This window comes from Protopterus annectens, chromosome 6.part1, assembly GCF_019279795.1.
Source record: "Protopterus annectens isolate FY-2018-M chromosome 6.part1, PAN1.0, whole genome shotgun sequence".
Taxonomy (NCBI): Eukaryota; Metazoa; Chordata; order Ceratodontiformes; family Protopteridae; genus Protopterus; species Protopterus annectens.
This window is the reverse complement of record NC_056738.1, coordinates 337,233,164-337,247,146: the sequence shown is the minus strand read 5'-3', so window position 1 is coordinate 337,247,146 and position 13,983 is coordinate 337,233,164. Positions and strand designations below refer to the sequence as shown.

At 37.9% G+C, this 13,983-nt stretch overlaps 1 protein-coding gene across 1 annotated transcript in view; it reads left to right on the top strand.

Moving 5' to 3' along the window:
* EML3 (EMAP like 3) overlaps positions 1-13,983 on the top strand; it is a gene marked incomplete in the record, with an annotated part of 1,888,117 nt that overhangs the window by 1,792,749 nt on the left and 81,385 nt on the right. The window contains 3 exon segments of the mRNA XM_044075756.1: positions 7,170-7,257; positions 7,380-7,478; positions 11,927-12,057. Of these exon segments, the coding sequence (XP_043931691.1) occupies positions 7,170-7,257; positions 7,380-7,478; positions 11,927-12,057 (318 nt within the window).

The window sequence follows — 13,983 nt, the reverse complement described above, 5'->3', positions numbered from 1 at the left end:
ATATCTCTCTTCTTGGCTTCCTTCCTGTTACATTCATGTCAGAAGCAGGTGAATGTTTGTCAGTGTTCCAAGTAGGTAGATATCTTCTAATTTATATTTCAAGTCTTTTTAAGGTTATGAAGATGTCTGTCATAGCCCTCATTACTTTTAGTTTTGGGGGGAGTGTATGTTTACTGTTGTGATTTCACATATTTCTTTCCCTACTAATGTGAATAATTTGTATTAGTCTGTGCTACATTGTTTCCTTATCTTTGGCCTCATTAAAGTAAAGTAAAATGTAGGTATGGAAGGGAAGTTAAAGGGCAAACTAGACAGGCTTATTGGCAAAGGCATAGACAGATGTATGCCACATATGGCATGGGATACACTTTTTTTTGTGCAAATTGGTTGTTGATTTCATGCAATGAGATGTGCAGCATGTTGAAGCCTGTAGTATATTTAACCTTGCCCTTAATTTATTAAGTTATGTATTTTATTAAATGTATTTTTAGGGAATACCTAGGTGGCTAAATATTTATTTATTTTCTTATTATTAATTTATTTATTATTTTATTTTATTTGCATTTGTTTAACCAGGATAGTCCATTGGGCTCGAAGAACCCGTTTTCAATGGAGTCCTGGGGAGAAAAGCTCCACATACAGATTAAACAAAGATGAGGATATACATATACATTACATGGGGTTAAACATTGAGAAAAAAGCTCCACATACAGAATACACAAAGGTGAGGATATACATCTACATTTGATGGGGAAAAACATAGTATAGTTTATCTAATTAAACATGCAGAGATAGCTAAAAAAACACATTTTTTTTATAGAGTTAGAGTAGTATACAGGTAGGCCAAGAGTAATGCTACCTGGTGTTTAGACAGTCAGAAGAGAAAAAGATACTAGAGTAAATAGTAGGTTATGAAGGGTGAGAGCAGGAGCATTCCCATGTGGAGGTTAGATAAGAGTGGAGTGATTTTTAAAGGATGGGAGGCTTGTAATGGTACGAATAGAGGGAGGAAGGGAGTTCCATAAGCGTGCTAATGAGAAGGACAAGAGGTTTTGTCCAGGAGGGTGGAGGGGTCTATGAATTTCTATGAGATTTTGATTGTTTGATCTTAGATGTCTTTGTGTGTGGTGCATTTTAAAGGTAGAAGAGAGTGAGGGGCAGAGGGATGGCTGGAAAATCAGTTTGTGAGCATATGTGAGTTGGGTATATGAGAGGTAGTTGGGTAGTTCTAACCATTTCAGTTTGTGGAGTGGTTCACAGTGGTGTGTTGAGGTTTTGCTAGAAGTGGCAAATTTGGCAATTTTATTGTAACAAGAGGATAGTTTGGTTTTGAGGGAAGATTGTAGGTTAGTAAGAAGGGGTGCTCCATAGAGAAGGGAGGGTAAGAGAAATGTAGTTGAGAGAGTAACCTTGGTAGCTGAGCTGAGAAAACGATTATGACGGTAGAGCATGCCAAGCTTTTGGTGGGTTTTATTTATGTTTTGTAGTAGATAGGAATGGAATTTAAGCTTATCATCAATTTGGACTCCTAAAAGTTTGGTTTCTGATACAAGCTCAAGGGGAATGTTATTTTGGCTATAGATGGAGAATGATTCTGATCGATGTTAGTAGTTTTGAGGGAGAAAATATCATGAGTTTGGTTTTAGCAGCATTAAGAGCTAGATGGTTGTCTTTCATCCAATTTTCAGTGGTGGAGAAGGCATCCTGGGTAAGTTTTAGTAGAGTTGGTATGGATGAGGCAGTGCAGATGATTGTGGAATCATCTGCATATTGAATAATATTAGCCTGAGGGATAGCATGATAAAAGTCATTAATGAAAATATTGAAGAGAAGGGGGCCCAGAATGGAGCCTTGTGGGACGCCTGTAGGGGTATTTAGAAAGGAGGAAGTAGATTTTTTCCACTTGACTGCTTGTTGTCTATTGGAGAGATAGCTGTTAAACCAGTTGAGTGAAGTGAGAGAAAGGTTTAGATTAGATAGTTTAGTAAGGAGTAGGTTATGGGAGATAGTATCAAAGGCCTTAGAAAGATCAAGAAGAGTGGTAGATACAATGAGTCCAGAATCTCTAGCTTTGTTCACAGTTTCAAGGAAGGATAGGAGGGCTGTCATAGTACTATGATGGGGTCTGAATCCATGTTGGGTAGGGGTTAGTCGATTGTTGTCCAAGAGGTGGGGAAGGAGTTGAAGGTGGATGCATTTCTCAAGGACTTTAGAAATGGGAGAGAGGATGGCTATAGGACTAAAATTGGGGATGTTAGTATTATTTCCACCTTTATGTAGAGGGATAATGTAAGCTTTTTTCCAGGTTTCAGGGACAAGACCTTCTTGGATAGAGCGATTGATGAGGATACTGATAGGGAGGGCAATAGCATCGGCAGCTATACTGAGATAGTATGAAGGAATGTTGTCAGGGGCATTGGTGCATGGTTTTAATTTTTGTAGGAGTTTTTTTATGGTAGAAGTTGGAGTAGGTTTAATTGAAAAAGGGTGAGGTTGAGGTGGGGGAGAATGAGACAAAGGAGTAGGAGGGGGAGGTTGGTTGTCAGTAGAGGGGGTAGGAGGTGAATTGTGTGTAAAAGAAGAGGTAAGTTTGGAAATAGAGTCAATGAAGAAAGAATTGAATTGGGTAGCAAGATCTATGTCTTGTGACCCTGGGCTGGGGTTTGGGTTTTCTATAGTACCAGGTTTTAAGAGTGAATTTATACCTGCCCAGAATTTTTTTGGGTTAGTTTTATGATTGTCTTGAAGTTGGATAAAGTAGTTTTGCCTGTCTATTGAGATCAGTTTTTTTACTAAGTTACGGATAGTTTTATATTGATTGAGGTTTGATGTAGATTTGTTTTTCTTGTATTGTGCCCATTTTTTATCTCTGAGTCGCATGGAGGTAAGAGTATTTTTTGTTAACCAGGGGGAGGCTTTCCTTTTTATTCTTTTGGTTATTAAGGGAGCATGATTATTTAGGATGTTTAGGAAGATAGTATTAAAGTGGGTTACTGCATTTTCGAGTGGTAGGGTTTTTAAGGAATCCAGTTAATAGATTTAAGGTTGCTGGAAAAAGCTTCAGGGTTAAAGTTTTGTGGAATCTGGTAGTTATATAGTTGTGAGTAACTTGTAAGGGAGTTGGAAGGCGTTTAGTGAAGATGGGAAGATGATCACTAAGGGGTCAGGAAGGGTTCCACTGTCAGGGTAGTTATGGGGATGGGAGACTAGAATCCAGTCTAAGATGTTGCCACTTGAGAAGTCTTTGGATGGCCTAGTTATTGAGTTGATTAGTTGAGAGTATTTGAAAAGGTTAATGTTGAGGGGTGTGTAGGTGACTGTATGGAGGACCAATTTATATTGGTATCTCCCATGATTATAGTTTCATTATGGATGTTACTTGATAGCCAGGAGAGGATGTTTTCAAGTATTGTGATATTATCTCCAGGGGGAATGTAGAGAAACCATAGAAATAGATTTGTGTGTATTCAGCTGGAGATGAGCTAGTATTAGTTCTGCATTAGAAAACTGGGGAATAATTTTGTTGTAAGGTGTTAGGCATAGGGAGGATGTGAGAGTAGAGCTACACCACCACCCTTTTTATGGGATCTGTCTGATCTAATAATTGAGTAGTTTGGTGGTAATATCTCGGCATCTTTAATGTGGGGTTTTAGCCAGGTTTCAGAAATGGCTATGATGTCAGGTTTGTTATGGAGTACCCATGCATGAAGGTTAGGGACTTTGTTTGCTAAGCTTTGTGCATTAAGAGATGTGAATAGGATGGACTTTGAATTTGAGGAGGAGTGGTTTGGGCCTGGGTTAGGGTGTATATCACCAGATAAAAGTATTTCAGTTAGAAATTGAGTTAGGAAGAAGAGGTATTTGGGTTGTTTAGTTTGGGTGGAGTGGGTAGAAGGATTAGAGGGAGATATGGACAATAGGGAGGAGTGATGGTTTTATGAGGAGGGATAAGTTTATAGTGAAAACATAGGTTGTTGTTGAGGGGTAAAGGTTAGGAGAGATTGGGTTATTGTAGTGAGATTTTGATGTGTGGAGATGAAAGGTGGTATGTAAGTGGGTAGAGTGGTTGATGAGAGAAGGTTGTGTAAGAGAGTAAACATAAGTGAGGGTTAAAAGGAGTAACAGTTGAATTGGGAGGGATGAATATTTTAGAGACATGATGTGGTGTTGGAGAGGTGAGAAGTTGTTCTGAGAAGGATGAGAGGAAGTTGTCATGTGAGTATGGAGAGGGGGTGGGAGGGGATGGGAAGAGGAAGGGGAGGGGTTTGATAGTGTGGGAGGAAGTAGGTGTGGTTAACTGGCTATAAAGGTAGAGGTAGTGGGGGTGGGTGGGATTTGGGGGTAGGGTAGGGGAGCGGAGTGAGCCCGTAGGGTGAACGGAGCGGGTAGAGACAAGAGAGCAAAATGTGGAGGGAGACAATCAGAAAAGAGAGAGCAAACCAACAGGTAAGTCTGATGGTGGGAGAAAGGTGGACAGTATTCAGAGGTGTGAAGGAAGAGAGGCAGGATGTAAGGGTAGAGGGCGCTGATGGCAAGATTCCTTGGGGAAAGAAGAAAAGGTGATAGATAAGTGTATCAGGGGACTAAGAACAGCGTGACTAGGGGTCAGGTTACAGAAAGCTTACAGAAAAGATGTAGGAATACAGAGCAGAAGCTATTAGTTTAGAATGGTTACAATATGGGGTAGACAATTGCAGATCGGAAAGCTTTCTTTATAGAAAGTTAGTTCACGGCCACCTGGTGGCCATTTATAGTATAGCAATGGTCTTGTCTGGGTGGGTAAGGGGACTAAAGTGCAAAGAGAAGAATCAGATAATGCAAGGGGTTAGAATATTAGAGGAAAAAGTTGAAAGCTGTGAGGGCTGCTGGCTAACCTGCCTGAATAGTATGCTAAGACTAGTAAAATTACAATCTTGTTTAGAAGCAGTTGCTTAATATGTACCCCTTCTTGTCAATACATACTGTTCAATGCCTTTTCAGAGGTCACAGTTTTCAGGGAGATGTTAGGTGGTTTCTCTTAGTTGCCCTAATGTTCAGAGACTTCCTGAAGGGACAATGCAGGTAGCAGTTGCAGGGACAAACTGGAGCACAGTGTGTTCAATGCCTTTCAGAGGTCACAGTTTTCAGGGAGATGTTAGGTGGTTTCTCTTAGTTGCCCTAATGTTCAGAGACTTCCTGAAGGGACAATGCAGGTAGCAGTTGCAGGGACAAACTGGAGCACAGTGTGTTCAATGCCTTTTCAGAGGTCACAGTTTTCAGGGAGATGTTAGGTGGTTTCTCTTAGTTGCCCTAATGTTCAGAGACTTCCTGAAGGGACAATGCAGGTAGCAGTTGCAGGGACAAACTGGAGCACAGTGTGTTCAATGCCTTTTCAGAGGTCACAGTTTTCAGGGAGATGTTAGGTGGTTTCTCTTAGTTGCCCTAATGTTCAGAGACTTCCTGAAGGGACAATGCAGGTAGCAGTTGCAGGGACAAACTGGAGCACAGTGTGTTCAATGCCTTTTCAGAGGTCACAGTTTTCAGGGAGATGTTAGGTGGTTTCTCTTAGTTGCCCTAATGTTCAGAGACTTCCTGAAGGGACAATGCAGGTAGCAGTTGCAGGGACAAACTGGAGCACAGTGTGTTCAATGCCTTTTCAGAGGTCACAGTTTTCAGGGAGATGTTAGGTGGTTTCTCTTAGTTGCCCTAATGTTCAGAGACTTCCTGAAGGGACAATGCAGGTAGCAGTTGCAGGGACAAACTGGAGCACAGTGTGTTCAATGCCTTTTCAGAGGTCACAGTTTTCAGGGAGATGTTAGGTGGTTTCTCTTAGTTGCCCTAATGTTCAGAGACTTCCTGAAGGGACAATGCAGGTAGCAGTTGCAGGGACAAACTGGAGCACAGTGCAGTTTTAGCACAGGAACAGGATGCACAGCAGCCAGGTGGGAGGTTAAGCTTGTCATTTTAGGATGTTTTTTCTTCTGCTGTACTGCAAAGGTATGATTTTCAGAAATCTACACTGACAGGGGTGAGTGGACACTATACTTTTGAGACTACCTTCTCAAACTTGATGTACAATTCCACAAATCCTGACTACACATTGACTGCCCCCTAAAGTTTTGTGACTGCAGGTAGTACTTCACATGAGACATCCTCAAGGATCTGTATAGGGAAATTGTTATGCAGTTTTCCTTCTCTTAGAATCCTTCTCACTGCCTTCCATTTATTAACAGTATCTGGTTAACTGTGACATACAAATGTTGCTGTAGACCACTTACTTTTGGGTCCCTCACTTGACCGTTGAGCTGTTCCTCAGACATGCTATACACCAGTTCATTTCCCTCAGTACAGGCTACTTCTACCCCATGTCTTTTTCTAGGTTATGTTCTTCAGAATTAACCCCCATATTTCAGAGAAAGGCTCCCATAGGAGCAGCATCTACATACTGTTGGCACACCACTTCATATACACCTTTCTCAGTATTCCATTGGCTTTACCTAGTGTTACATCAATAAATTCCTTACTGTCTTATAATCACTAGAGAAAGGACATGTAAGATTCTGCCAGTACTAACCTGGGCTTTAGTCATTTCCTAAGCAAAAGTATCCTAATTCCATTTTGGTATACATTTTTTGCACTGCAACCAGATTGCCTTGCTCATAACCATTTCTTATATTTTCCGTGATGAATATTCGTGGCACATCCCTAACTCTTACCCTTGTATAATGCTACATTCTGTTGCATATTTCAATTCACTGTCAGCCTTTTAAAAGGATAACCTTTGTACTTGATTTTACATCCCCATGATGTATAATCTCATCACAAAAGAGAATGCAGTTAGCCATATCTAGCTCTCCATTAGACTACATGCACAATGAGTCCTTTTTGTGTTTTTTTTTTTTGCAATTTCTGGCTATTTTCTAGGTGTAGGCATGCTTGACTTGTATGAACATTGAGCTTTAATTTGAATCTGAACCTTCCATGTATTATCCAGTTACAAAACAGCATTCAGGCTGCTAGCTGGAATATTTAATTGCATTTATTCTTTTTTCCTTATTTAAGGCTTTATCACAAGAAGGGTTAGTGCAATAAGGTTTACAAGGTTTGAACAAATATCATCTTAACAAACAGCAGTTCAATCAGTTCTGTCATTTCCTGTTAGTGATTTTCTATGTTGGTTTCCCTCTTAGGGTCATTCTAGTTTCATCACGCACCTAGATTGGTCAAAAGATGGAAATTTCATCATGTCCAACTCCGGGGACTACGAGATACTATACTGTAAGTATGGAAAGTGCCAAAGGTCAATAGCTGCTGATAAATGGGACCTTGAAATGTGTCTTGTGTTAGAAAGTGTTTCCTGCTGGGACCTTGGACTCATCATTTCCTTTTCTGGGTTTCAGGGGATGTAGCAGCAGGTTGCAAGCTACTGAGGAATCGTTCTGATAGTCGAGATCGAGAGTGGGCAACATACACATGTGTCTTAGGGTTCCATGTCCTTGGTAAGTTACTAAGGATTTTATGGTCAAGTACTTGAAAGCTCTTCAGACCTTCTCCACAAGATGTGATTAACATGATTTCAGTCTGTTTAAATTTTGATAAGGCAGCACAAACTGCTACAAGTGCTCATATAGATAAATAATTTGAGTAAGTGCAATACCCCACTCTTTTAGTATTGGGTGTATAATTTGGAAGAAGCTATGCCCCTAAATGTCTGAATTTTGAAGCCAGATGGTATATTGTGGCAAGTTCTATCTTGTTGGTAAATCATAGCACATTGATATAGTAGTCAACTTAATAACCTTCCACTAACTCTCTTATAGACTCACTTTTAAATGTGTAGCAGTTACAGTAAATAGAAACACACACATGCACACACAAAAACACATGTACACACACACACACACACACACACACACACACACACACACACACACACACACACACACACGATAGGCATATTTGTACATGCAGATATAATTTATTACAACTAAAGCTCTGTAATAAAACAAATGCATTATTAAACCCCTGTCTACTGCAACTTAACTCCACATAGCTTTGTTTGTATTTTTCCTTCATACTTTACAATAGTACCCTTTTTCCTCCAAACCAGCCCTCCACTCTCATAGATTTTCCCCCAATACAAATCCATTTTCACCATTTTTCTCATATGCATACTAGCCAAAAGATCCACATGCTATAAACCATTTTTTCACACAAGTTTAATCCAGTAACCTTCTACTATTGTGGTATGAGGTTCACAATAAAAAAATCTGTACCATTTTTTTTTTGCAAATCTAATAAAAATAACATGCAAAACGAATCTATTGTCATAGCTGGATGGCTGCCCTTGTGGGCCACTTTAAGCCTATCCAATTTTTCCCATCAGACATGAGAATCAGACTGCATACCTTATGTCTGTAAGATAAACACCTTAACCATTATAAACAAATCCAAGGCTACATGAACTCCAAAGCCGTCACTAATAACACTATATAAAATCACAAAATGACTAAACACTACAAAGGACTTTAATGTGATAAGCACTTTCATTCCATATATAGAACTTCATCAGACACCATTACAAAGTTAAAATCATTTAAATAAATTTTCAGAAGGTCACATGATCATACTCCTTAATGCATTAACCCTTTTCTCTTCAGCACTGTTTTATAACTTTCTCTGTCATTAATGCTAGGAAAATTGCAGGCATTCAACCTGATTTTCCAACAATATTCCTTCGAGTCCAGCTCATCCTCAGCATCAAATCTTTCTTCATAATTATACTATAATAGAAAATCTAAAACACACTTTATTCCTAACATTTCTGTGAGATCTACATACATGTTTAGCTAAAGCATGGCTAAAATCCTATTTCTCAACAGCAAGCAAATGTTCATAGATCCTTCTATGAAATTCTCTCACTGTTCTTCCTATGTAAAAGGCTGTACAGAGTTCACACAGGGCAGTAAATGCAATATATTTAGATCTACATGTATATATATATTTTTAATTATTTCAAAATTTCTTGCTATCACTTGAACTTTGTTTCCTTCTAGCATATGCTTACAACAGTTACAACTGGCACATTTGAACATCCCTTTAGGGGACATACCAAAATTATTTGGACACAAATTTATATATAAATGCTCTTTAAGGTACTTTCCTCTTTTCAAAACAAAAAGCGGATCTTCACCTAAAAATTTTTTAACTCAGGGAAGTTCATAAGAAACTTCCAATTCACTTTCACTATTTCTCTCATACCTTTTTCACCAACTGAATTTTCTAATAAACAGGCCAAAGAAAAATCTTTCCTTGCTTTTGATTCCTTTTTATTTGTTCACATATTCACATGTACGCCCCTGACTTATTTTGTTTTTAAATTCATCTGTTAAACTATCCACTGTTGGTTTTTGGTACCCCCTATCGTAAAATTTATCTTTTATTGCTTCACATTCAGCATTAAAACATTTTGTATCATCTGCAAGCCTGTTTATTCTAGAAAACTGACCCTTAACAATGTTCTTCTTAAGATTAGAATGGTGCGTACTGTTGTAGTACAAAAAACATTACTTTGTACATCCTTTTTTTAAAAAATTACATTTATACACAGTAAGATCTAAAAAGTAATATTTTCCATTACTGGTGTGGATGGCAACCTCAATAACTGCTCAGCTCGGACAATAGGATGAGGAGCACAGAGCAGCCAAGGGATAACCTAGGTAGGTATCCCTTGGCTGCTCTGTGCTCCTCATCCTATTGTCCGAGCTGAGGAGTTATTTAGGTTGCCATCCACACCAGTTTCTTTCATTTTACGTTGTTGCCGTGCTGTGTTCTAATTTTCCATTACTACTTTAAAAATAAATCTTAAATAATCTGTGGCATTATTTAAATATGTAAAAAAAACTTATTAGTTCTTCCATAGTGCCGCTCCATAAAATAAATTAATCATCAATAAAACATTTATAAGTGACCACTTGCTTAAAAAATAGAGATTTACAAATATATTCCTTATCCTAGCCTGTCTTAAAAAGATTGGCATAACTGGGTGCCATTGCAGCACCCATCGCCACCCCATTTATTTGCTGATATATTTCACTTTTAAAGAAAAAAATAATTATAAGTCAAAATCACATCCAGAATCTCAGTGAACAACCTGACTTCTTCATTTGAGAAAAGCCCTGAGATTCGTAAATCTCTATTCACTATTTCTAATCATTCAACAATGGGAATAGCAGTGTATAGAGAAGATACATCTGCAGTAACCAGTGTCATGGATTCGTTACTTTTAATATCACTAATAATCTTTTTAAAATCAAAGGAGTCCTTTACATAAGACTCACTTTTACCAACCAAACATTGTAAGAATTTGTTTACATAAACAACCATCACCTCTCTGTCTTATTACCTTGGCTGGCCACTATGGGTCTTAAAGGAGGCTTTTCTAAGTTTTTGTGGATTTTAGGCAAACCAAAAAACCTTCCTAGTTTTGGTTTGTTAATCCTAAAATAGTCTGCAATATGTACTGAAATAAGACCGTCTACCAGTCATTCTTCAGTACCGGAATCTATCATACTGTATGAACTCCTGATTTAAACTCACATCGTTATTTTATAAATTTTTTCATCTTGTAACATTTTCAAAATCTGTTCTTGGTAGTAACTGATATCCAGCACTACAACTACATTTCCTTTGGCAGCTTTAGTTGTATATAAATGTTCATCATTCTTTACATTTATTAGGGGCTCTCTTTCCTTTAAACTAAGATTATGAAAAGTAAATTTTGGCTTCATTTCTAATAACTTTCTAACATCATTCTCTCTCACGTTAGTAAAAATGAAAAATGTCCCCAATTCAGGTTTTAATGGAGGGTTAAAAAACTAGTTCTTTTAAACATTTGCAACTCATTCAAAACACTGTTATTAAGCATTTTAAATTGAATTTTCTTACATATTGGAAGGTTGTTTGGTGTTTGGATGACTTCTCTTTACATAGTTATTCAACACATATATGTTGATAACTGTAAAATGAAACTGCTCCTTTCTGTATTTCTCATATTATTTTAAGTGAGTCATATGTTTTGTTTTATACAGTCACAGAACTAGGTCAGGGATGAATAGGGAGGGGCCTGTTTAATCCAACCGACATAACTGCTAGTAAAATAAGAAGAGTCAAGATAGTTATCATAATGGTAATGTCCTTCATAAAGACAAAAAAATTGTAAGTTTACTTTTGTAGAAATAAACAGAATATTTTGTGTGGAATTGGACTGGAGTACAGCCTTACAGCAGAGGAATATAATTGAGTGGGCTGTGAGAAAATTTTGAATATATATGAGCAGTTTCTGTTGAATGAAGCATTCACAGGTCTATATTATATCCTCGAAGAGGCATTTCATTGAACGCTTCTTCATCGACACGTAAACAATGAAAGCAGAAAACGTTGAACATTCACATCAGTGATTTCTTTCCCTGGGAAAGAAATTGCTTGCCCTCAAAACAAAAACACATCACTACAAGCATAACAAAGTGGGGGGCTTCACCCCCAACACTCCCCAGCGTGGGAGGCTGTGCCCCCCCACACACCCTAACTAAATATACCAACTCCAAGATCGTACTACAGTGGGGAGAATGACAACCCTAACAGGGATGGCCAAGCAATTTCTTTCCCAGGGAAAGAAATCACTGATGTGAACATTTGGCGTTTTCCGCTGTCACTGTTTAAGTGTCGATGAAGAGGCGTTCGATGGAATGCCTCTTCGAGGATGTAGTGTAGACCTAGATGGTACTACTAATATACAGAAAGTAGAGTAAATTTGGTGCACCAGGAAGTTATCCAGAGATTGATGCTACAGCTTTAGATGTCTATACAAAATTAAACATGTATCTAAGTATTGTGTTAAGATGCTGATTTCTGAATTAGACATATAACAAGCTTTCTGTCATCCCAGGTGTTTGGCCTGATGGCTCCGATGGAACTGACATAAACTCTCTGTGTCGTTCACACCATGAGCGAGTGGTTGCTGTTGCTGATGATTTCTGTAAAGTTCATTTGTTGCAGTATCCCTGTGCAAAGCCCAAGGTAAATATTACATGTCTGTGTAACTTTGTAGCCATCCAACAGTGAATCAACTATTTCTATGAAACTATACTTCCTTCCAGTGATTTCTGTAAATTCACTTGTTGCAGTATCTCTATGCAAAGGTCAAGGTAGGTTTTACATGTATATGTAACTGTAGTAATTTAACAGTGATTATCTGTTGATGTCACACTGTATGACTCATAACTTCTGTAAAGTTAATGTGTTGCATAATCCCTGTCCAAAGCCCAAGGTAAGTATTACATGTACATGTGATTTTCTGCTAATAAACCATTGCCCTGACAACATATGTAATTTGATGAGAAATATGTAAAAGAACATCACACCAAGTATAATTCGTATTTAGAGACTAGTAGACTGGCAGCTGTACACAACTTCAGTGTTCTGGGTAGTGGGGTTCTATCTGTGGACAATGGTCCTAGGATCCCAAACTGGTAAAACTTGCTGGTTGTGGTGATCTCTTTCTAGTTTGTATTGAGTATGGTATAACAGGTTATCTGTGTGTTGCACATCTGAGTTTTTATAGTAATATTCATATTTACAGTTATTCGTTTTCATAAGAAATTTCAATGCAAGAGAAAAAAAAAGTTACATAATTATAGAAATTAAGTAGCCATATTGGAAATGACATGGTATAGCCAGACATACATCATAGATACCATGATGTACAACTTCATTTTTGAGAGGCCAGCATTTTGGCCAGTTCAAGTGCTTTAAGTGTCCTGTGTTCAAGCACATACCGCTGAACTGTCTCTGATTTTACAGAATATCCCTGAATTTGCCTCATATTTTTCCATGTCTCTTTTAAAATGGTTTATTTTCTCATAAACTGCTGAGGACTACAATCCGTCAGTTATGCCCAGCATTAGAGTTTCATGCTTCATGTTGTTTAGAAAATGCTTGTTATGCAAAACTTGTGTAGTCCTGCTAACATAAGTGAATTACATTAATACCTAAAAATTGTCCTTGATTTTAGGCCTTTGATCCCCCTCCCCCCATTAATTTATTTCATTGTCCAGAAGCTGTAAGTTAGAACTGGAAGAGGACATTGATTTATAGCTTGGATTTGATTTATAAATGTCAAGACAGTTTGCAGTCTTAGTCTTCTAAAGTGTTCCTTTCTGAGGTTTATTCTAATTTGCTCATGTTTTATTGCCAACTCTTCCTCTATTACCAAATACTATACACTCCATCCTGCTCAAGTTCCTTTGTATCATATTCCTGTACCAGGTCGACATTTTCTTGGTGCTGTAGCTTTTGTCTTTCAAATGTTGCTTTTGCACATTTATCAAGACCAAATGTCATTCTTGTTTCATATGAAAAAAGATTTAACCATTTGTAATTGTGCTTTCAACTCCTCATCTGACGAACTGTACAATTTTAAGTCATCCACAAAAAAGTAGATAAGAAGTCTTTAAACAAGATTGGTTTATGTGAGCCAAACTGTAACCATAGCCTAATATGTTAAATAAACGGCTTAAGGGTTAAGGACAAAGACAAAACAGCAGTGGTGAAAAAAAAATCACCTTGAAATATCCCCCTTTGAATTTTATATCTAGGATAATAATTTGACCTTTGTCATGTCTCAGCTACACTGTTTCATGGTCATTGCAGTGTATTTGATCAATGTAGGATGTATCTTATACATCCCTAAGCATTCCATTATCCATGAATGTGGGATGCTGTCAAATGCTTTTCTGTAATCTATCCATGCATACATTAGACTTCCTCTTATCTGGTCTGGCTGGGACTGGACCTTCTGGATACACAAATGGCTGGTTAAACAGAAAAAGCATACAAAACAGCATTTATAGGTTCTAAATCAGCTAGAATAAAAGGGTTTGTGCTAGTATGTATTTTTCTAATGGATATGAAGTCTGAAACTCAAATGTTTGTCATTATTTAGCC